This window comes from Capsella rubella, unplaced genomic scaffold (assembly GCF_000375325.1).
Source record: "Capsella rubella cultivar Monte Gargano unplaced genomic scaffold, Caprub1_0 scaffold_1, whole genome shotgun sequence".
Taxonomy (NCBI): domain Eukaryota; kingdom Viridiplantae; phylum Streptophyta; class Magnoliopsida; order Brassicales; family Brassicaceae; genus Capsella; species Capsella rubella.
In genome coordinates, this window is record NW_006238923.1 from 2,240,048 (window position 1) to 2,261,553 (window position 21,506).

A 21,506-nucleotide genomic window follows, 5' to 3' on the forward strand; every position below is an offset into this window, starting at 1 on the left:
CGTAACTATGAATCAGTCTGTTGACTGTCCTAACCCAAGGAAACTGAACACTGTACTACCAATTACTCGACATGGCAGAGTAATTTCGTATATATAGTACTAAAATTGATTATTTTGAAGTATATAACAATTTGAAATTACAATTTGGTAGTATGAAGAACAATATTTGGAGGATAAGTTAAGAACTGGGTTACCAAAATAAGCCCAGTGTTATCTGCAACCACACTCGCAGAGTAAAGTAAAATAAAAAACTTTAAGACTGAGAGTTGTTGAGATTTGTGGTAATAGTTGTTGTTCGGATTCAGTCCATGAGTTTATAACGCTTCTCTTGCACACCAGAAACTCCCATCTGTATCTCTATGATAGTGTGAAGTGGCATCTGTTGAAACATTCATAAATGTTATCATGTGTACGACATCCAAAACTATCTGAAAGAGCTTATCACTTAATGGTTTTAAGATACCCCTCATGTATTCTAATTTAGATTTACCTCTATCTGGGGTATTTCTTTGAGAGGACGATCCGCAAAATATGCATACAAGGCTCTCAGAACAGCCTGCATTAAAAGGCCAACCGAAAGAGGAAGATTGGAACTCAGTGACAAGTCAGAGAAGTTTTCAACAGCAAAATTTAAGGTTTGTGTTTTTCTTTTCAAAGTATTACAGTTTTTAAGCCGCCAGAATTTGATCATGTCGACGATTTCTTTAAAACTCCAGAGCCAAGGGATTTAGACATTATATAATAAAACAGATCGTTTGGAGTATAACCTGGTGAGATATCACGACGACAGGAGCTCTTTGTCGTTCTAACTCAATGATCACAGGTTCAAGCCTGCATTATCAAGGAAGCCATATTTTCTTGTTGAGGTTAAGTTTATGACTAAACTTAGAAGAAGTACAAGAGAAGAACTTACCGTTGAATTACATCAAGGTAGGACTCTCCACGAGGGTACCGGTATCGCAATTTGTCCTTTTTCCGAGATCTGCAGTCATATCACCAAAGATGAGTTAGAGAAGTCTGAAATTTTATTGCCTGTTCGACGAGGGTATCAATGTCGCAACTATTAATGCTCTTTTACATAAACAGAATTGACTAAGTCACTTACTCGTACTCTTCTGGCATATTCTTCTTTACCTCTTCATATGTCATCCCATCGCAAACTCCAGCATTGATCTCGTCCAGGGCACGCCATTGCACCTAAGATGAATATATGAGAAATCGATTTCCTCAAACAGCAAAATATTATACACATGAAGAGTCAGACGACTTTCTGGCAGTAGGTAAACACCAACCTTTGGGAATCCGACAATGGAACTTGCTGTTAAGTTTGTTCTCTGAAGTGTACTGGTCCAAATCTGAGATAAATAAAAGCAATTGATATAAGCGTCTGATTAAGAACTTTTTTTGTTTCCAGATCAACCAAGTATGGAACTGATTGATCCCTTGAGAACCAGTGCCAAAAGAGGCTTCAAGGATGACTTTAATGAGTGAGATGGTGTATTTAAACCAAATTAATATTGTATCAACCAAGAAATGATAGTATCCCTTGGTCCTGAGACACTTTTCATAACTGAATTCATCTGATTTAGAGTTTAAACCTTTCGGGACAAAATGATTTAACGGAGGAAATGATCATCTACACAAAGCCAGGAACAGCCATAAATATTGGTGCAAGGAAAGGAATGGCATGACAAAAACCTACACCGATCAAGTAATTCAGATATCAAATGTGTAACCTATAGATTCACCATTATATACTGGCTATCACGGATAAGTTATACCAATTGGAAACGAAAGGATTAGACCTCGGAAAGGTTCAGTTCTTAACAGAAATTTCCAATTAAAACCTCAAATTGTGAAACGTGTTTCATTGCACCCAGGTCAAGCATCAAGCATCAAGTTTTCTTAGACACAATTTCCAATGCAGCAAATCCTACATATTGTAGCTTGTTTATGGGACTTACCGAAGCAGCCTTTTCAGATTTAAGTCGCTTTTCAACAAAGCTGGCAAGTTTCTTAGCGTACAGTTTTCCAGATTCACTGCATTATAAAGTTGCAAAAGGTTATGAGAAAAAGTTTTCCGCATTTAAACGAGAAAAACAAATTTGGATCTAAATTAGCATACCATGTGGTGATCTCACAACAAAATGATATTTTAAAACGAAATTTGAAAGCGAGAGACTTGTCAAACCAATCTAAGGGATGAATTCATAAGGAAAACAGATGTGATGGGAAAACCAAAAAAAACACCGAAACAATCAGACAGCATTTGGAAGAAACAGAGCCGAGAACGTACCTTATCACGCTATCTCCTCCAATTCTGCCTCTAACATTATCCATGCTTTCTCCATGCCGAGTGAGTAGTATTGGTCGTGGTGTGAGATGCGTATTGACCTAGAAGAAAATCAGCGCCTTCAAAGATCTAAGATGTTGTGAACACTAAGTATTTTTTATATAATTAGCCAACGAATGTTGAGTCTGTTGGCGATGGACACAGTGACCTATGCAAATATATTACTTGTAAGCTAAAGTTTGCAAGTTGCAAACAGGCTAAAGTCGTGTCAATATAGAAACAAGTAAGAGATATAGCCTATTCAATTCTGTATAATGGATTTGTACCAAGAAAAACACAATTCTCCCAGGAAGGTAACCACTAATATTGTTCACCTGCAACAAAAATAGAATAAAAGCCATGAAGAGTTAAAACCATCAAGTATCAATATTGAGATCAAGATTACATGAAATAGCCATGTGAAACGCCAAATTATTTAACAAAAACAGATAGAGACTTACTTGTATCTGTCCACCATTCCCGCTGACCATATCAATCATTTTAATGTAAGAACCTTCTTCTACAGGCTCATAAACCTGGCAAAAAAGAGTAAGCACATTTGTATCAAGTACCATGATAATAGTGCATCAAAGAAAAGTTAGCTAAGCTTAAAAAGGTAATTAAAAGACGTTTAGAAAGTGCAGGTTTGTTTACTGACCCTCTCATAATTGGCTAAACGATCTCTAAAGTCTCGTACTCCAGCTTCAAAATCCGTTCTGCAGGGTAGCATAAACTAAACTTAGTTGACCCGAGAAAGAGAACGTAAAATACAAGTTACTGAGCAAGCATCACACTCTTCTGAATAGTCAGGACTTTGCTGGATTTTAAGACGTATGTTCCTTTCAATAATGCGCTCATCATTGCATAGTGTTTCCAGAAAAATGATCTGCATAAGAGATAAAAGGTAAATTAGTTACGGATGATAATTCCAAATCCAATATTAGCTGAAGGTGGTCATGACAGCATCACAGGCGCTGCATCAAAGCAATTCGTTAAAAATAAACACTGCTAACCAAGCATGCTTTCTACAGAAGAATAATTGTGCTATTATATGAGAAACAAAAGCACAGTATATCAAAGCTTCAATACCTTACACTTTCCTTCAGCCATTTTCATCAACATGTTCCGTCGAACTCGTGTGCTATTAGTTGCATCAAAGATTCCAACCTACAGCTAAAAACTATTTACAATGCAGTATATAAAAAACAGGAACTTACATCTAACCAAGATACTTACTTGACCACCTTCCTGCATCCAAGCTATCATGTCCTCCATTGCAAGTGCTGCTACCTAGTGGCATGTGATATATTAAAACTATGTGCAAAGAAGAAGATAAACAGTGTTAACATTTACCACTGAAATAAAACACCTCCCAATATGACAAATTTAAGTTGGAAATATCATAAGAAAGATTTAGACACACAAATTAGAAGACACAGCCGGAAAATGGCATATTAAAATTATTCAATTTTCATTTACCTCAGTCCGTGCCTCTACACCTTCAGGATTGTCAGCTCGGAAGAAATCAGCACTCTACATAAGGCTCATTCGTTTTCAATCACAAATCATCCAAAACAAGGACAAAGTGTAAGACCTCAGATTAAGAACCAAGCATTACCTGGTTAACTCCATGTTTAAGCCGTCGATACTGCGAAGAAACGGAGCAGTTCTCGAGTTAATCTTTCCAACAGGGGTTAAAATATGACAGGGTATGCTAAAGCAATCAATGATTGTTCCAAAAGAATAGCTAACCTTTCCAACATTAAAATGTTTAGTATCATGTCCCAACCAGCGTAAATATCTTGTCAACTTTGCTGCAGTAAAAGTTTTTCCTCGAGCTGGCAAGCCAACCTAGTACAATTTTTCCCGAAATGATGTTAAATATAACATCCAGTTCCTTTTCTTTTTCATTTATGTCTATAAGTTAACTAAAATAGCCAGCTCCATCAATCAAACTAGGAAATATAAGCTAAACGGCCTACAGAAACTATGAACAACATCTATGTGGCTAAAATTACCAGGACAATAGCTAGATGTCTATCTTCTTTCGGCCCAAGCATTTGATCAGCTACTGCTGCTGCGGCAACAGCTCCTGCAGCGGCTGGCATTGAATTCTAACAATAAAAACGAATAAAAGGGTGACAACAGTATAAAAAAAATCTTAAATTTCAGATGACTCCACTGAAAGATAGAAACTAGCTCAGGCCAAACCTTGATTTGCTTGGTATCGATCAAAAAAGAGCTTGCGCTAATAGACTTGATTAGCCTAGGGGAGCCAACACCGCGGTCAACAAAGAGTCCCTTTTGACCATCTTTCTGCAGAAACGGTGAGAGTGTTCCCACTGACTTTGACTCAGCCTCTCCTGAAGCCGAATAGATATTTGAGGAATCAGGAACTATGATCGTCATTTCCTATAGGTAAAATGTATGGCAATGGTCAAATAAGAAAGCCGAAAGTTAACTAATGGAGGATCTGAATCTACTAAGCAACTAATCAAAGTAGCACCTTTGCAGATGGAGATCCATCAACCCTAACATCAGAATCTTCAGAAACGTTTGGTGCTGTGGTTGTAGTCTTATCATTAAGAAACGAACCAGAAGCTGAAAGAGATCGTGGATTCTCGGCATTGTCAGCCGCATAAACAAGGGACGAGTTTGCAGAAGGTGCAGGAGCAGGAACCTCATAATGAGCAAGATCGAGCTCCAAACTTTCTGGACACTGCTATAATACATCAAAGAAAATTTTCATTCTCAGGATTGGTCAACAAGTTTATTTCTATTCTTGATTGATATCAGAAGTTGCAGTAGAGAAAAACGACATTAAGGATAAATGGTGAGCAGAGAGAACTAATTTCTGCTGTTTTAGTTGACATGACTAAAACAGATAGAAGGAAAATGCAGTAAAAACAAAGAAGTAAAAGAGCAAACTACCTCAAGAGATTTTGGATCAGGATTAATGCTGACATCAGGAATTCCCCGTACTGTAGAAGGCTGGAGATTCTCCCTATAAGCTCTCCAACTAGTAGCAAGATCAAATGGCGAAACCCTGTCAGCTTTGATGAAGACTCGGAATTCAACAATCACATCACCTTCCAGCCTAAACAGAGCTAATCTAGCATCTCCTTGTAAGGAACCACCAGTAAGAAGCCTATTTTGACCCTCCTCCACTATGCAAGGCGTATTTCTGTTCTTTGGCTTCAACAAGAACTTGAAATCCAAAGTCTCTACACAGGAAACCAAACCAAAATCAAAAAAAGGTGATGCAGATGATTAGATTACAGGTCACAGCTTGGATTATAACACAGGCTTCAACTAGTATGCTAAACAAGTCCTCAAAATTGAGTAATACCGTGATCAGGAGGAACAACGAAGCTCAGTTCAGACATTGACGCGGATTCACGTTGCAACGGCAGCTGTTAATCAAAATTGAAAACGCAGAAACGCAATCAAATTCAGGATGGATGAATCGGAAGGAAAGACGAAGAAGATTTAAAAAAAAAATCAAAGGGATTCTCACAGCTTTAGAGGGATCCCAGGAACCGATGAGGGGAAGAGAGCCGTAGACATGAGGAGTGAGCTCGCCTTCGACCTTAGAGTTCTCCATTTTGAGTGAAACGTAGAGCTGACCTCCTCCGCCATTGGAACCATCGTCATCATCCTCAGTATTCTTCGATGCACCTGACCCCATCGAAACCACCGTCGACGTTCTTACTTCTTCTGTTATTTTGATTTGAATTAATGAAGAAGAAGAATGATTGCGCAACAGAAAGAAAAAAAAATCAAACGGATAAGAGATTTGAGAGCAAGGAGAAGAAGCGAAGCCGCTTGCTCCGCAGCTTTTCTTATTTCTTATTTTCCTTTTTTTCGGAAAATTTCGGTTGTCCTGAGTGGGACATTGGGATAACCGGATAAGAGCAAATACGTGGTGGTTGGTTAATTGGTTTGGGTCGTTTCGGGTCCGATAGTTTTAGGTCGGGTCGGGTCGGATCGGATCGTATACTTTGCTTGTGCTTGTTGGGCCTATGTTGCCGACTCGTATTATATATCTGATTGCTTGTGCTTTACTGGGCCTATGTTTCCATCTCCGAGGTTTTCCTTTATTATATTGTATCAGTGTCTTGCTCTTGAAATAGAGAGACCTGTAGCTTCTTCAGAGCCGAGGTTTGCTCACTCGCTTCTTGTTCTGTTTCGTCTTCGCCAGTAGTTTTAAATATTGACATCAGTAGTAACCTTAGGTTTCTGGAATTTGAGGTGTGGGTTTTATGTTTTTGCTTGTTGCATTCGAAAATAGGGATGAACACTGCAGGCTTGGATAGTACAATAATTTTGAGTCATACTTCCTTACATATCTAATGCATAATCTCAAAAGCTAGATTACATAACATGGTTCATTCTCTTAGTCATTGCATCACCTATATCACAACACAAGTCTTTTAATTTTATACTCAAATTCCAAACCAACCTAGAATTGTTTTCAGAGATATGTCAACAGTTGCATCCTTATCTTCTGGGTTTTGTAGTGATCTTCTTTAGCTCATTAAATATGTTTAATGTTTCTCCATCAAAACCTCCCGCAAACTGAATTGAATCGTTGGTTAGGAAAGAACCAAATAGATATGAACATGGCTTATTATAGCAGATAAGTTTCTATGACGTTTATCTACCTGGTGTATTGTGTAGGCAAATCGAACCCCTTGAAGCATAAGATTTCCTTCTTTACCAGTTCCGTTTGATTCCAGCTCGTTGGTTATTCGCTTCATGTACTCCTGAGCTAGCCTCAGCGAGCTGTATTTTAGCTGCAACAAGGTAAAGGTTCCTCAAATCTTCTGTCAAAGTAGTGGTGGATGTAAATCTAAGCAAATTTTTATGTCACCAGTTTAATACTGGCAACCTTTCTTGAAGTTGGTAAAATGGCTGATTCATTTTGGAATAGATGGACTATATATTTTTCATAGAATGTTTGAGCTATCAATAGTTTAGTATAGGTATCTTTGCATCTCTTTATGCTAGTCCATAATTTCTTTTTTATGTTCTTTTGTGTACATGTGTTTGTTTCCATCATAATCAATTAATCAGATTTTATTGGTATATTTTAGATATCAGTCACCTAACCTGTCCAATCAATCCTGTGTCGAGCATCCACTCCCACGGTATCTGAAAGTCCTTGTATCTCTTCCCTGTACTGTCTCTCATCTTCTCTGTGTTGTTAACACTTTCCTCTAACCTGAAAATTTTGAAGATTTAAGGCCATTAACTCGTGTAATTGGTTAAGATCAGGACATTACTGGTAATTATATTCTTTATACATGCTCGCCTGTCTTGCAACGATTGAATCCTTTGCAAGGCCTGCGTCAGAGAATCCTTTGGATTGTCCTTGAATGATGAAATCTCTGATTTAAGGTTTTTTAGCCTTTTGTAGTTGCAAGCAGCCTCTCTTAGTGAGTCTGCTTTTCGTTCTGGCCATTTAGGGAAATGCTTTAGGACGGCCCTTTCATCAACCAAGGAAGATAGTTCTTCGTCTATCCATTTCACAAATGTCTCCACTTCTGATATGTCTATAAATGTTGCAGCCTCCACTTTACTAATCAAGATATGGATATGATCTCTGTGTCTGTCAGTGTCAGATTTAATCTGCAAATGCGCAAACACCGTTAGGAGATCTTGCCATGCTAAATCTGTTAATTCTTGGCACCTAGATTATACAGTTGTGATGGAGATTTCATATGTTATTATGGAGAAAGTTTATACTTTACAGTACTTACATCTAATAGATATTTGGAGCGATTCTCGATTTCACCAATCATGTTTTTGCTGAATGCAGGAGACATAGCTCCATTCTGATTGATCTTGTTCCCCATATGAGACTCTCTCTTCGTCAGGGCACGATAAAATTCTACAACTTCTGGAGCACGACGTACAGATCTTTTTCCAAGTGTTGTCTTTGATGGAAGTGGTGGCGGTGGTGGCGGCTTTATCGCTGTAGACTGTACTTGGACCATTGGCTTGAGATTTGGATTCCTGACCTCTTGACCCTTTGTGTTGGATTTGACACTCTCTGATGCTTTCAGGTTAACTCCGTCTGTATTGCCACCATCATATGAGCTCTGCAACTTCTTCCATAACATTGATTTCCTCTCATTGTCATGTGCTTTAAGATTGCTTACTTGTGCTCTTAGGCGAGTGACTTCTTGACGCAGCTCGTGGTTTTCCTTCTCCAGCTTGTCGTTCTTTATTAGAGAAGCTTGAAGCTCCTTAACGAGACGCATGAGATCCGAATCATCTTCTCTATTTGGTAACATTTCTGTGAATCCCCTTGTTCTAGTAGTATGAGTTTGTTTTTCTTTGAGGGGAAATGTTTCTCCTTTTTATGACATGCCTTTAAATGACTTCGCGATGAAGAATTATAGACTCACCTAAACCTTTGATGTTCACTTTTGCGTGTAGCTAATTGCAAATTACAGTGCAGCCACAGAACAAGACTCTTCTCTGGAGTGACCTCTTCTTTTCTAAGCTGGATTCGACCCTAGAATACTGCATATTACGGCCTAAGCTCTTGTGTGAAGGAAACTAAGGTCATCATCTTGAATGATTATGTTCAAGATTATTCATGCTTTGATGCGCATGGTTTGTCTAATTACTTTTATTACTTTCCTCTTTTTTCTAAATTGCAGATTAAGTTAGAAGATCCTCTGGGTCCGCAAATAAGTCACAGGTAAGCAAGTACTTTTACATAGCCTTCCTCATCACATAAGAAGATAGATAAGATAGTTTATTATGTTGAAGCTTCATTAGCTTCTTTTTTGGGTCAATGAAGCTTCATTAGCTTTAGTTCGTAAGGAAATGTGAGCCATCAGGTACGCGTATGGCTTACCTCCCAAGTAATAGTCATTTGCTGAACAAGCTTCGTGTCTCATTCTCTCACCCACTTTTTAATCCACGTCGTACGTCCACGTATGGGTTCTTTAGATAGCTTTTCTAATATAACGTTCGCAGTAGCGTCATGGACTAAGCGTTCTCGTTCTAACTTAACAATTCACTCGTTTATACAAAACTACACTTCAAATTTTCATAAGAAATACACAAATTTGAGTAGTGCATACTTAAAAGTATTCACATAAGTCGCAGGCCAGGACTCCAGATCACTAATGTTTTTTTTTTTTTCTAATTACGAAATTTATCAAAAAAAACTGAAAAAAAGTTTTTGTTTCTTTTGTAAATGGCAATCAGCTGTCCTTGGAGCATTTAACTTGTGAACTTTATTATTCTCTGCATCTGAAGCAAAGGTAGACTCGAAAATGATATCGCACCGTACAATACTTTCTCCTACTTTTTTCATTTTCCTTATTTAGCTTTCATCATTTAGTTTCAGGCTAATCTAGAAAACGAAGCCTTCTTGTGTTGTTGTCCAACCAAAAAAAACATGAGTTATGTGCATTGTCTTTTTATATTTTTGTAAAGTGTAAAATTATAAATGTGTCTAATTCATTGAAATCTTGCTTAGTGCTGCTCTGCATCATGTAGTAAGAACTCAAAATGGTCATCTATCATGCTATGCTATGGTTTCTTTACTACCTTTTAATTCTGGAGAAGGTAAAGTAAAGCACCTAATAATTAACGTTGAGGTCCAACCTAAAAAAAAAACAATTCAACCAGGTAGATTCTATAATAATCAATTGGTTACGGTAATAAAAGTTTAGTTATCTTTAGTTATATGAAAACTATGTTGTATAATCACATTTGAATGATTTAAATTTTATTAATTCCGCTACATTCCAACTTTTATAAAACTTTAACAATTAATTCAGTTTCCTTAATTATTCATCATTGACATGCAAATTGTTCATCTTTTAATTTTCTTCTCCAGCCATCGGCCATGGATCGGTTACTACAAAACACACATGCTAAACTCATGGTTCGTGACATCCACTGCCTGACACAGTCGTCTACAGAGTCCAACTCATACTCTGTAGGTGGTGGCGCGCTCGTCTCACGCCTAGAGACAGTGGGCACAATCGTCTCTCGCGACCTGACCCCAAAGTTCCTCAAGTTTGGCGTCGACGATGGCACGGGCTGCGTCACGTGCATCCTCTGGCTCAACCAACTCACTTCTTCTTACTTCTCCCGGTTGGATCCAACCACGATTCTGCTCCTCGCAAGCACCGCGCGGAAACAAGCAGCAGAGATCAGAATCGGAGCCGTGGCTCGCGTTCGCGGCCGCGTTGGCTCGTACAGGGGAGTGATGCAGATCACGGTTACGGTGGTGGTTATCGAGAGAGACCCAAACGCGGAGATCTTGCACTGGTTGGAGTGTTTAAGGCTCGGGAAAAGTTGCTATCGTATTCAAAGTTAGATTAACTCGTGTTTTTTTCAAGGCAAAAGTTAATTGCTTATAAAATATTTGAAGAGAGTTTCAACCTAAACGCATGAAGCAACCAATTGCAAAGAGAGTACTCATACAATCTGTAGGCCCATTAAAGCGAATCCCATTCTCAATCTCAGCCCTAGTCGATATCGAGAATACGAGATCCAATCAAAAAATCAACGGCACAAGTGCTTCAACCAATTTAGATTTCTTATTATTTACTTTTTAGGGCAAAAAATACAGTATTTTACATAATCAATTGAGATTTGGACCCAAAAAAAAAAAAGACATATTTAATCAATTGAGAAAAAAGTTGTATTAAAAAATCACAAACGAAATGCTTATTTGAGAAAAAACAAGTACTCTACTGATCACACAAAAACATTATTAAACACGTACGGAATTAATGTGTGAATAAAACAACGGAGGGAAAAAAGAGAGTTGGACTAATTAAGATTCAGATGAGAAACTCTTCCAATTTCATAGAGAAAACAGATTGATCGATCACCATGCAAGATTCGATGAATCAGTCGTCATGCGGTGAGAGATGTATATAGAGCAAAGTTACTTTACACGTTAACGTTTGGAAATTATGTACGCGTTTACTAGATTGAGTTTAAACTTACACAATATTTTTTTTTTCCTATTTTAAACTTTTCATATACAAACGCTATACTAAAGAAAAACAGTAATCACACTAATACGAGTAGAAGAATCACACATGTACATCAAGAATTGATTTCTACAAATTAACAATTTAGCGCGATCAGGTAAATTATCAGATCGAACCTCAACCATAAATGAAAGGATGACCACCAGGAAATAAATACTCTGGCCACTACTGAACCAAGATTAAACCGGCTAAAATAACCGATAAAGCCAACCAACCGGCTGTTCCTTGAAGATTCCTGGTTCCGCTTGATCTATGATGCGATCCGCCACCACCCGTATGAATCGGAATCACATGACGACTTTTGCTTCCCCTGCTGCCACCGCCCCCTCGTCCTCCACCACCGCCTCCTCTTTTGATGACGACAGCTAATTCCCGAGCCTTTCCTTCAAACCCAACAACGTCTTCTGACTTTGAGTCGTCTTCACTGAGAGGAAGAGTCTCGTGGTTCTTATCGACTGAGGTAGGTCGTGATGAGCTCACGGAATGAAAACGCTGCACAAGAAGAAATACAAAGAGAATGTACAATACCAACGATGTTCTTTTCATACCCATTTTTTTCTTGTTTATGTGTGTATTTTTATTTGATCTCACTTTTCTCTGTTGCGTTGCTCTCTTTCTTCTACTTATATAGATTTCGTTTCCATTGTCAAACCGAAAAAGAACAAAACGCGGCAGAAGTGGTTGCCACTTTCGACGTAGTCTCTCTCTTTGAAGCTGCCACGAAATTATCTTATAAATTAATGCTTATCAATTTGAACTTTATTTTATACAATATTGATTTTATGAAGGACCAAAAATTATTAAATAAGTATAAAAGGGATGTTAACAAAATAAATAAGGATAAAAGGGGGTTTTTGAGATGTTTGTTCTCGTAGATAAATATATAAAATCATTTTATGGTACATTTTTTTTGCCCTAGTACTTTGTTTGTCGACGGAAACAAATTATAGTTGGTTTAGCTAATAAAATACAGTAGCTTCGATACAAATTATATAATTTAAAGTTCGGCCGCGTGTATAAGTTGACATGTGGGATGTCATTCTTCGCACTCTTACGGAAATCATAATGGCTTTAATTCATATGTTAACCAAATCTTGATTTTTCATGCATATTTACATCTACATAAAATATTAATCAGGAAAAATCTTGTTTAAAACATTACATTTTAGTTAAAACAAGATAAATTAAAATCTAAATTTTGCTTAAAATTAGAACTGAAGCCAAATTATTCTGATTTTCTATAAAGTAATAAATTTTAGATAAGAAGACACAGACAAAAGTGACAACAGAAAATAATCTCATTCTTTTAGGGTTTACATATCTCATTTAAATCAAAGTACAAGTAGCCTGTCATCCTTTTAGCGATTTTTTTTTCCTGTTCATCTCTAAATGACTGTTGAAAAAAAATATATATATGTTTGTAATCTATACAGTTAAAAGGGTGTTAATCAATCATAAAATCCAAGCATCATTAATTCTTATGTACTAAAAAAATATGGTGTTATTGGAATATTTTTGTTAATTTTTTTTTGGTAGGAACTAGAAAATTGTTTTTTTTGTTTTTTTGGTAGGAACTAAAAAATTGTTTATATCTATACATTTATCCAATTAAACACATGTCATTCAATCATAAATTTTAATCTAAACATATTTCATTGTTATGCTCACTCTTATTGGAAATTAATATTATAATTGTGCTTTAGGGATTGCTATACAGTATGAAAATGATGTTATAACTTCAGAATTTATATCTTGAGAATATTGTTTAATTCAAAAGTCATAGATATTTAGGATTAAACTTTAAAACTTTTATAATGATAAAAGGGAGATTGAGAAAAATATGTATATAATAAAAATAAGATTCTAAACAACAATCTGAGGACGTCAGTAAATTTGAAGGTCTTGGAATTTGAGATGCTGCTAATTTGCGTTGTCCTCGAAGACTAGAGCAAAGTAAATTGGCAATGACCATAAACAAAAAAAATCAAATGCATTCGCTTAAAAAAATATAATAAAATAGGACTTCTGATTCTTGTCCATGAACAAACACTTTTCCATCCTCAAAATAAGACCATCCAAAAAGGATTCATGAACTTGAAACAATGAAACCAATGTACTCTTTCAGATAATCACCTTAAGAGTATCTTTCTCCGGAATCTCCCATATCATCCTGACGCTTTCGACTCAAAAACTATAGACCCAAAACGACTCAGCAAAAAACCCGACCCCAAGCAATCCCCCAACCACTTGATATGACTCGACAACAGATGTATAGATAGATAGTGCCAAGACAATGACTCGTGATGCATCAAAAAAACAATTTTGAGGCTAAATTACCTCGCCAGGAATTTGGCAGCTTAAATGCTGATCCATCTTAAGTAGAGGAACCAGTTTCTTCGGTTTTCTTTTCTTCACCAGCTTTCTCCACCTCACTCTTTTTGGTTTCCTCTGCGTCTACTTCAGTCTTCACCTTCTCCACAGGTTTCTCTTCAGTTTTCTCCTCTGTCTTTTTCTCTTCCACAATCAATTTCTCAAGAAGACCAGCGGTATCAGAAGCATCTTTGCTCTCTTCTTTCTCTTCTTCTGATTCAGCAACTTCCTTGAACTTTTGCATAAATGTTTTGCAATCTGATAAGGAAAATAAGACATGGTTACCCATTTAGTTTAAACACATACTTGACCACCTCAAGATCAATATCTCTTTATAATGTCAGCACAATCTAGCAGACAGTACTTATTTAGACAATTTCTGAACACTTATAAGGCAAATGGAGTTAATAGCGATTTTCAAAACTTGGTAATGGGAGTGCCATATTCCGTGGAAATTGAAAAGCTAAGCAATTCACAGTCCCTAAGTAGCCTATGATGAAAGCTCTAAGGACCCCCAAGAACAAGTAGCCATATAACAAGGATAATTCCAAGACCCTTACGTAATCTAAACCATAAATTCTATCAAAGCTGTACTGAAACTAAATAAGGCAAAGCAACATAAATATGGGGATACGGTCATAAAATAAATCAGGTAACTGAAGGAGAAGGCTAGTATAAGATATGGCACATCTCAGTCAAAAGCCATCTCCGTTAGAAAAATAACTCCATAACGTGACAATATCCAATCGAACAAAGAAAAAAAGAATGCAAAATTTATCTCAAACTCACTCTCGATTGAAGCAAAACGGATGCAGAAAAGCTCATCCTTGAGTTCGCCATCAGCAAAGTCACGAGCGTGCCATACACATGACTTTTCATTTCCAACGTGTTCCTGAACAGTCATGCCCGTTTTAACTGCAGAAACAGCAGAAGCGGAAGATACATACGTAAAGAGTAAACTAAATACGGATCCAGATGAAACTCAATAAAGCATCCTAAACAGAAATTTTACCGAAGTGATTGGCACAGATCTTCAAAGTTTTTGATTGCCTCATAACAAGACGAATCTTGCCAGTGTTCTTATGCTTTAAAAGCTTCACAGTACCAGCTCCTCTCTCCTTCCACTGATTCGCATCCTTATCGAACCGATACAGCTTCGATTTCCTTCAGAGTCACAAAAAAATAATAATTAAGTCAAACATTTCTAAGAAGACTATCGTCCGCTCATCGCCAAAAGCAAAACCCTATAGATTCGATCAGATCCAGTTGACCTAGATAACCAAAAAAATAATCAGAGAGCAATTGAGAAATACACTTACAGATCGAGGACGGCGTCTTCGTCTTCCTCGCCGGTAGTGACGGCAACCTCCTCAAGCCTAACGATGGGAGCAACCTGAGCTCCGGTATCCTCATCCTCGTTTGCTCCGGCCTCTTCCTCGTCTCTGTGCTCGTGCTCGGGTTCGTTGGTCGCCATAGTTATCTACCGAGATTTGCTCGTGGATTCAGTTGTTCGTTCGTTACGGTGCGGCGTATGCGAGAGAGAATTTGGGGGGTTTTGTAACACAGGAGAAAACGGGAAGACAATTTTTATAAACCGCGTTGAACTGAAGCTAACAATGGGCCGATTTCTTATAAATAAATATATAAGGCCCATATAAGACCCAATTAACCCAGTTCTTTTTTGCACATGTAATTATCATCCGTTGACCACAAAAGCAAAATTCATTTTGTATATAGATGGCAAATGTATCGTATTAAAATGTTAGTTAACAATGCAATGCTTTTGGTGAAATTAGTAAACAATGCAATGCAACAACCTAATTTAAGTTGTTCAACTTTCAAGCAATGCTTTTGGTGAGTTTTTGCTGAATGTTTTACTACTATTTGGGATTTTTTGTTTGGATTGACAAGTATAGTTGTTCCGGCTATCTTAATCATGTTTTAAAATAAGCAATCTCGCGCTTATTATTTTCTTTTGCTGAGACAGCGAGCATTAACCGATCAGGTTGACTCAATGGTTCATTTAAGTGCTCCAAAATCCGAACACTTGGGAATTATCAGCTTAGTAGTAGCACATTGGCAGTAAACGTGAGTTATCAATATGATGAGGCAATGATTTGGAAGTAGGACAGTCAATCTCATCTTACCGCGTAAAAAATATAGTTTTGTCCAATCCGAAGTACATGTGCAAACAAACAGAACCTTCAGGCTGAGATTAAAAGACAACATTTCGAGTTTCTTGTTATTAATACCACGATGAGATTGATAACAATAATACATAATGCGTATAATTTTGCTAGAGACACATGTAGTATAAGCCATAATTTCCATTAAGTAATTTAACACCATCACTAATTCATATGGCAACGCCGTCGCCGAGCCCCGGTTTCCCGGCGATGTATTCGGAGACAGAGAAACGTAAATCATCGCCAAGTCATCAGCTACGTCATCGTACGGATCCGATGATGTGTTGTCCGATTCTACCCTTGGGGATTCCGAATATTCCATTGTTGTCCCGTCCTCTACTGAAGAAGCGTGGCTTCTAACTTCCACCCAACCATTTGATTCCCAAGTTGCCCCACCGGCCATCGCCAATTTACAAACCCTTGCCACCGCCGCGTTTTTGAATTCTGATCTCCACTCGCTCCCTCCTGCTTCCTCATCATCTTCTTCTTCTAAGTCAAACCCCGAGTTGACCCAGTCCAGCACGCAACGCGGAGATGATTCAGTACCTGTGGAAGATGAGTTGTGACACTTAGACAGATAAGGATGCTGCAAAAGCTGATCGCAACTCCACCTCTGATTCGGGTCTCGTTTCAGACACTTGTCTAAGAAATCACGGCCCATCTCCGACAGCGTCACGGGGAAAACGGGTAACTCGTCGGAGAAACCGATTCGACTCAGCGAGTCAACCCCGTGGTCTTCCCAAGCTGGTTTCCCAGTGAACATCTCGATGATCGTGCAGCCGAGAGACCAGACGTCGCTCTCCGGACCTTGGCACTCTCGTCTGATCACCTCCGGTGCCATCCAAAGCGGACTTCCACGTGGCGTGATCTGAGCCGTCGGTTTATTGATTCTGATCGCCGACCCAAAATCCGCCAGCTTGATCACGGAGCTCCGGCTAACGAGGACGTTCCTCGCCTTGACGTCGCAGTGAACGAATCCTTGTGAGTGGACGTGGCGGAGAGCAGAGACAAGACACGCCGTGTAAAGCTGGAGCAGAGTCTCGTCTTTGATCCCTCCGGCAGCGTAATTAGCCACGTCACCTTTTGGGAGATACTCTAAGTAGAGATTACGAAACGACGTAGTTCCTTCTTTTGAGTGACCGTCGCCGAGTAACCTCACGATGTTCGGGTGAGGCTTGAGGGAGCGGAGAACAGAGATTTCGTTTTCGAGAGACTCTGATTGAGTGGGCAGACACGTGGAGAGATCCACTGATTTCACGGCGAAAACTTCACCGTTGGTTTTGCTGGTGGCCGTGCTAACTGAACCGAAACAACCTCGTCCGATACAAGTACCACGAACCCAAGAAGAAGAGTGAGAAGTTGAAGATGACATTAAGGAAGAAGAAGTGTTGCTCTGTTTCTCCATGTGTGCCAACTTTCATATGTCGTAGTTATACAACACCAAGGCTATTTATATGTGTCTTTTGGAAGCTGTAAAACAGAAAATGTGAACGTGAAATAAAGTTGCAATTTTTTTTAGTTTCTGACATGGACAATTCTTGTATACTTGTCTTTACGATTTGTAAAGTCTCATCTTTTACAAATTTCCCACGTGGACATGTCATGTACAACACAAACTTTCGAGTTTATCATTAGATTTTTGAACAAATTCTACCATGTTCGATGGTCGGTTCTGGATTCTATCGATTTAAAATTTATATACATGTATTGAAATATATACTTGTAATCCATGCAAATTCTTCTTTTACTTTGGTGGAATGGATTAGTTGCTTTAAAAAACAGAAAAATATCATAAAAATAGAAATTAGAAGAAATTGTTTAATGTGCACTAATGACACTTGGAGAAGTTCTCGGGAAGTTTGTAAGAAACAAGGCACTTGCCCTATCTCCTTAATCCTTATCCAACAAGACTCAAGTTGCGGTTTGATCTTGTCCGTTTATATTTTACTCACAAAGGATAAAAAAACACACACACTCTCGCTTCACGCAATCGTTTTCGTTTTTATAACCTCAACATTTTCCTTTTTAAAATGGTCTCTTTTTACTAAGTTAGACAAGTGATCGGAGCATCTCGACTGATCGTGGCCAAGACAAATGAACAAAACGTGCCGATAGATTTGGAACGCTTGATATGTTGACATTTCTTTAGCTGTTGGTGTTGGTATTGGTCTTGGTGTGCGCTATTATATATTTGGTTGACCCTGGCATGATCAGACATGGAATATACGGTAAGTCGACGTACAAATCATTAACAAGGGATTCATGAATCCAAAACCATGTCTTAGCCAATCATACGAAAGGTGCACAATAATTAATTTTATATTCGTATTCAATTAGAGCATAAAGAAAGTGAAGGTGTAGAGTAGCAGAATATGTACGTGAAGTAGTTAGTGGATATCCGAATAAATATTCCCGAGTTTATAAAAGAGATGCGATGATAGAAGAGGTTGCCGAAAGGGGTTGGGTTTAAAAACGGTGGTCCAACTGGAGGTGTACGTGGCATGAAACCGTTGGTTCATGTTCTTTGACATATCAACCAGTTGTCTGAACACACATATTGGGAATTGACGTGCTTGATCAGCCTCCACGTATAGTGAAAATATTATATTACTTCTATTTTTCTTTTTGTTATTTGTTGTTGTTGGGATCATGAAGCACAAGGATTTTTACTCAAAAACGTTATCCGAAGATATCTACTGATCACGGAGATCGACTTGAGATATTGGAAGGTAGAAGATGAAATTAAGGGTTATTAATTAACTTTTTCTAACTGAAGAAGAGATGGTTGGCTCGGAAATAGTTAGTAAATTTAAAGCTTATAATTTGCTAATTGTCTATCGTACACCATAGTCTTATCTGATCTTTGAATTATTCCAAAACACACAGAAAATTTTATCACGCATTCCTAAAGAAAGAAGAAAAAATCCGCCGCTACTAAATATATATTTTAGTCAGTAATTTGTTGTGTCTCTACTCTCTAGCAAAAGCTTTGACCTTCCGCGAACGTGAAGTGCTATTTGAACGGTCCACCACTTGTTCCATATCCTCTTAAGTCTTAAGGGCAAAACTATTTTTCACCTTTTATGTGTGTATGAATAAATTACTAGACATGTCCAAAAGTTAAGATATTATTTGGAGATTTTAGGACCCATACCATATCCTTCCAACTTAGATGTATTAAGAGGAATAGGAGAATCCACTTGGAAAACAACTCAAGACAACGACATTGCAACATGTACTTTTGAATACCGTACTAAACTTTCGGACTTTTCAGTGTTTTATCGGATTAAGTTAATAGCTAAAGATATTTATCTCCTAAATATATAGTATACACTAAAAAGTACATGTCTTAAACTTTGATCTTGCGTCCGTATAAACGTTTAAATGATAAAATTTCAAAACAAAAAGGAATTAACTTTCAAAACCGAATATTGTATAATGAAACAAATTCAGTCAAAGAAACATGCTAATTTTACGTGTATATTAGATTTGTAATCATTTATCTAGTAGTCTAAACGTAAATATTTATACGATTGCTAAGATAAAAAAAAAGTAAATGTAATAATTGGATAAGTCTAACTCTACTGCTCCGGGTATTGCAAGAGGATATAACTACTAACTAGGGATGTGGATATTTTTCAATTCTCCATCGTTACGTGGTGACCGGCTTGGCCTCCACAATCAGGTACTTTGAGTATGTAAAAGTTGAACATGCTTTTTTTATTTGTGTTTCCTTCTCCTCATGTTTACTCTGTTTTAGGAATTCTATGTGTACTCTGTTTTTATAGTTTTGGAATAAGATGACAAGAAACTGAAGAAAAATACAGTAATGTTTATGATTTTTATTTAATCATAAGAAGCTTATTTTTGTCAAAGGTAGTATACACAAAAGTTTCGTTACAACTAAAATAACTAATTGAAGTTAAAAACTACCAAGAGAATGTAAGAAGGACTCCAAACTCTAACGTCTGAAATCTAAAGATGTTTTCTTATCTTTATATTTCTCCTATGGTGGTCATAAGAAGCGGCACAACGGAATCAACATCACACTGATATCGTCCAAGGAGCCTCGTGATACAGAGAGGTCAACGAGCTTCTTACAAGCTAGCAAAGGCTTCAGTTTCTGATCCATTCCCATGCAAAATGGTCGAGCTATGTCTACTGCCTCCTGATTACTAACCTTGTCCCATAAACCATCTGACGCTAAGATCAAGAACTCGTGTTGGGGATCTATTCGCAGAACCTTTGTCTCTGGATTAGATATTATCCATTGTTTGAGATGAGCATCTCCGATCCCTCTAGATACTGCTAAAGATCCTTGGATTCTCCAAACACTATTGAATGTATCAACATAACCTCCCGAGCTCTCAACTCTGTTACGTTCATCTTCTCTCGAAGGGCGATGATCAGAAGTCATAGCCTCCGCGAACCCTCCAACGCTCAGAACAGCACGGCAGTCACCAGCATTTGCCACCACAAGATTTCCATCGTTGATCAGAGCCGTGACACAGCACGAGCCACCCTTAGCATCTTTCTTCCTAAGAAACTCAGAATCAGTCGCTAGATAACCGCGTTTTACGGCTTCTTCAATCTTTGAATCGTTCATCCCGCCAACAATCTCATCTAGAATGTTATTACACAAGTTGTTAGCCGCAAACTCAGCAGCTTTTGATCCTCCGTGACCATCATAGACTCCGAATATTGCCTGAAATAATTAGAACATTCTTAGTGATTCTGTTGTAAGTAATACAATTACTCATACAATTCTAGAACCAAACTTCACAAAGCTGATCATTGACTCACACACACCATAATGAAACCTTAAGTTATATATTAAAATTGAAGTATTACCTGTTTTGGATCACCTCGGAGATTGGTGATGGCAGAGAAACGATCCTCCATAGCTTCTCTTCTTCCTCTCTTGCAATAAACAGAGTACTCATCACCTTCACTCTCCACCACCTCTCTGCGCTCCTCCCTCAGCGTCTCTGTAGTCACCGCCTCAGCTGATATAGGTGCTGAAATAGCCGCTGGTATGTCAAGCCTCATCGGGCGTTTCCTCTTCAGAACGCTTCCGGGAACAGAGTCCGATCCAAAACCTAGTTTAGCGGTGGGTTTAAGGAGACGGAGGCAGAACGGAGATGCGGGAGTCGCAGAGGAAGGAGAGGGAGAAGAAGCTGGAGGATTGAGATGGGATAGGGATAGAGTTAGGGTTTCATGAGCCGGAGGAATGTTCGACGTTTTGTTGCAGAAAAGTGACGACGATGACGGAGAGAACACCGGCGAGTTGCAAACGGCAACTGTAAACGACATCGTTTGTAAAGAAAAACGTTTTCCAAGGTAATTTGATTTGTGTCTACGAGAGTCGTTTTGTGTTTTTTCTTCTTGTAAGTGTCAACGAGAGAGAAAGTGTCATTTACTATATATACAAGACAAGTCTCTCAAGTCTTCGTGGCGGTAGTTGCTTCTTCCAGCCTTCCAGGTCAAACGTTACCACTCTCATCTCTCCTTCTATTTGACTTTTTCAAATCATGAATCCACCGGCACAGTCCATTTTTTCCGCTTTTGTATTTCTTCGTCAAC

General features: G+C 38.1%; 7 protein-coding genes and 1 long non-coding RNA gene across 16 annotated transcripts; 2 read left to right on the plus strand and 6 right to left on the minus strand.

The window, feature by feature from the left end:
- Nucleotides 1-83: 83 nt before the first annotated feature.
- Nucleotides 84-6,128, minus strand: LOC17897184 (6-phosphofructo-2-kinase/fructose-2,6-bisphosphatase). 2 transcript variants are annotated; one of them, XM_006304664.2, is made up of 23 exons: nucleotides 5,850-6,128; nucleotides 5,682-5,745; nucleotides 5,264-5,556; nucleotides 4,839-5,051; nucleotides 4,544-4,744; nucleotides 4,351-4,446; nucleotides 4,085-4,183; nucleotides 3,951-3,980; nucleotides 3,812-3,865; nucleotides 3,569-3,622; nucleotides 3,422-3,499; nucleotides 3,127-3,218; nucleotides 2,991-3,048; nucleotides 2,794-2,868; nucleotides 2,620-2,667; nucleotides 2,297-2,394; nucleotides 1,965-2,040; nucleotides 1,293-1,355; nucleotides 1,106-1,197; nucleotides 914-982; nucleotides 768-831; nucleotides 491-556; nucleotides 84-379 (listed from the first exon to the last, which is right to left on the minus strand). In XM_006304664.2, exons 1-23 carry the CDS (start codon nucleotides 6,018-6,020, stop codon nucleotides 302-304), a joined length of 2,232 nt encoding a protein of 743 aa, XP_006304726.1. In that variant the 5' UTR covers nucleotides 6,021-6,128; the 3' UTR covers nucleotides 84-301. The 2 variants fall into 2 exon arrangements, with proteins under 2 accessions (XP_006304726.1, XP_023644576.1); XM_023788808.1 differs by having other exon boundaries at nucleotides 4,839-5,054.
- Nucleotides 6,129-6,281: 153 nt separating this feature from the next.
- Nucleotides 6,282-8,241, plus strand: LOC111832466. The gene is made up of 4 exons (XR_002835311.1): nucleotides 6,282-6,493; nucleotides 7,013-7,138; nucleotides 7,429-7,482; nucleotides 8,154-8,241. It is a non-coding gene; the product is annotated as an uncharacterized LOC111832466 (long non-coding RNA).
- On the minus strand, nucleotides 6,503-8,631 carry LOC17900734 (protein CHUP1, chloroplastic). Its single transcript, XM_006306302.2, has 5 exons — nucleotides 8,095-8,631; nucleotides 7,647-7,963; nucleotides 7,445-7,556; nucleotides 6,997-7,128; nucleotides 6,503-6,910 (listed from the first exon to the last, which is right to left on the minus strand). Exons 1-5 carry the CDS (start codon nucleotides 8,629-8,631, stop codon nucleotides 6,833-6,835), a joined length of 1,176 nt encoding a protein of 391 aa, XP_006306364.1. The 3' UTR covers nucleotides 6,503-6,832.
- Nucleotides 8,308-10,791, plus strand: LOC17900144 (CST complex subunit STN1). 8 transcript variants are annotated; one of them, XR_002835310.1, is made up of 6 exons: nucleotides 8,309-8,400; nucleotides 8,509-8,624; nucleotides 8,777-8,904; nucleotides 9,004-9,044; nucleotides 9,560-9,615; nucleotides 9,696-10,100. XR_002835310.1 is itself a non-coding variant. In XM_023788810.1 (6 exons), exon 6 carries the CDS (start codon nucleotides 10,206-10,208, stop codon nucleotides 10,680-10,682), a length of 477 nt encoding a protein of 158 aa, XP_023644578.1. In that variant the 5' UTR covers nucleotides 8,309-8,400; nucleotides 8,509-8,624; nucleotides 8,777-8,904; nucleotides 9,004-9,044; nucleotides 9,560-9,615; nucleotides 10,197-10,205; the 3' UTR covers nucleotides 10,683-10,791. The 8 variants fall into 8 exon arrangements, 7 of the variants coding, with proteins under 7 accessions (XP_023644579.1, XP_023644578.1, XP_023644577.1 ...); XM_023788810.1 differs by lacking the exon at nucleotides 9,696-10,100 and adding an exon at nucleotides 10,197-10,791; XM_023788811.1 differs by lacking the exons at nucleotides 9,560-9,615; nucleotides 9,696-10,100 and adding an exon at nucleotides 10,197-10,791 and having other exon boundaries at nucleotides 8,308-8,400; nucleotides 8,488-8,624.
- A 479-nt stretch (nucleotides 10,792-11,270) lies between these two features.
- LOC17899800 lies at nucleotides 11,271-11,976 on the minus strand. The gene has a single exon (XM_006305880.2). It carries the CDS (start codon nucleotides 11,917-11,919, stop codon nucleotides 11,533-11,535), a length of 387 nt encoding a protein of 128 aa, XP_006305942.1. The 5' UTR covers nucleotides 11,920-11,976; the 3' UTR covers nucleotides 11,271-11,532.
- A 1,364-nt stretch (nucleotides 11,977-13,340) lies between these two features.
- On the minus strand, nucleotides 13,341-15,305 carry LOC17899610 (ran-binding protein 1 homolog a). Its single transcript, XM_006303285.2, has 4 exons — nucleotides 15,057-15,305; nucleotides 14,750-14,901; nucleotides 14,527-14,652; nucleotides 13,341-13,995 (listed from the first exon to the last, which is right to left on the minus strand). The coding sequence occupies exons 1-4, from the start codon at nucleotides 15,209-15,211 to the stop codon at nucleotides 13,742-13,744; spliced, it is 687 nt and encodes a 228-aa protein (XP_006303347.1). The 5' UTR covers nucleotides 15,212-15,305; the 3' UTR covers nucleotides 13,341-13,741.
- A 451-nt stretch (nucleotides 15,306-15,756) lies between these two features.
- Nucleotides 15,757-17,442, minus strand: LOC17899239 (mitogen-activated protein kinase kinase kinase 17). Its single transcript, XM_006307179.2, has one exon. It carries the CDS (start codon nucleotides 17,326-17,328, stop codon nucleotides 15,757-15,759), a length of 1,572 nt encoding a protein of 523 aa, XP_006307241.1. The 5' UTR covers nucleotides 17,329-17,442.
- Nucleotides 17,443-19,743: 2,301 nt separating this feature from the next.
- Nucleotides 19,744-21,285, minus strand: LOC17898847 (probable protein phosphatase 2C 2). The gene is made up of 2 exons (XM_006307628.2): nucleotides 20,775-21,285; nucleotides 19,744-20,628 (listed from the first exon to the last, which is right to left on the minus strand). Exons 1-2 carry the CDS (start codon nucleotides 21,234-21,236, stop codon nucleotides 19,939-19,941), a joined length of 1,152 nt encoding a protein of 383 aa, XP_006307690.2. The 5' UTR covers nucleotides 21,237-21,285; the 3' UTR covers nucleotides 19,744-19,938.
- Nucleotides 21,286-21,506: the final 221 nt, after the last annotated feature.

Bases quoted from the DNA above. Each gene is read 5' to 3' on its own strand.
- LOC17899610 (XM_006303285.2), bottom strand. From the start codon at position 15,211: ATGGCGACCAACGAACCCGAGCACGAGCACAGAGACGAGGAAGAGGCC. The intron at 14,902-15,056 runs GTAAGTGTATTT...GTGACTCTGAAG, and splicing joins GAAGACGCCGTCCTCGATCT to GAAATCGAAGCTGTATCGGT. The intron at 13,996-14,526 runs GTGAGTTTGAGA...TTTCCTTATCAG, and splicing joins CCGTTTTGCTTCAATCGAGA to ATTGCAAAACATTTATGCAA.
- LOC17897184 (XM_023788808.1), bottom strand. From the start codon at position 6,020: ATGGGGTCAGGTGCATCGAAGAATACTGAGGATGATGACGATGGTTCC. The intron at 1,356-1,964 runs GTAAGTCCCATA...TATTTATCTCAG, and splicing joins AATCTGAAAAGGCTGCTTCG to ATTTGGACCAGTACACTTCA. The intron at 380-490 runs GTAAATCTAAAT...ATGTTTCAACAG, and splicing joins AAGAAATACCCCAGATAGAG to ATGCCACTTCACACTATCAT.
- LOC17900144 (XM_023788811.1), top strand. From the start codon at position 10,206: ATGGATCGGTTACTACAAAACACACATGCTAAACTCATGGTTCGTGAC.
- LOC17898847 (XM_006307628.2), bottom strand. From the start codon at position 21,236: ATGTCGTTTACAGTTGCCGTTTGCAACTCGCCGGTGTTCTCTCCGTCA. The intron at 20,629-20,774 runs GTAATACTTCAA...TAATTATTTCAG, and splicing joins TCCGAGGTGATCCAAAACAG to GCAATATTCGGAGTCTATGA.
- LOC17899800 (XM_006305880.2), bottom strand. From the start codon at position 11,919: ATGGGTATGAAAAGAACATCGTTGGTATTGTACATTCTCTTTGTATTT.
- LOC17900734 (XM_006306302.2), bottom strand. From the start codon at position 8,631: ATGTTACCAAATAGAGAAGATGATTCGGATCTCATGCGTCTCGTTAAG. The intron at 7,129-7,444 runs GTTAGGTGACTG...ACCTTGTTGCAG, and splicing joins ACACAGGATTGATTGGACAG to CTAAAATACAGCTCGCTGAG. The intron at 6,911-6,996 runs GTAGATAAACGT...GATTCAATTCAG, and splicing joins TTGCCTACACAATACACCAG to TTTGCGGGAGGTTTTGATGG.
- LOC17899239 (XM_006307179.2), bottom strand. From the start codon at position 17,328: ATGGAGAAACAGAGCAACACTTCTTCTTCCTTAATGTCATCTTCAACT.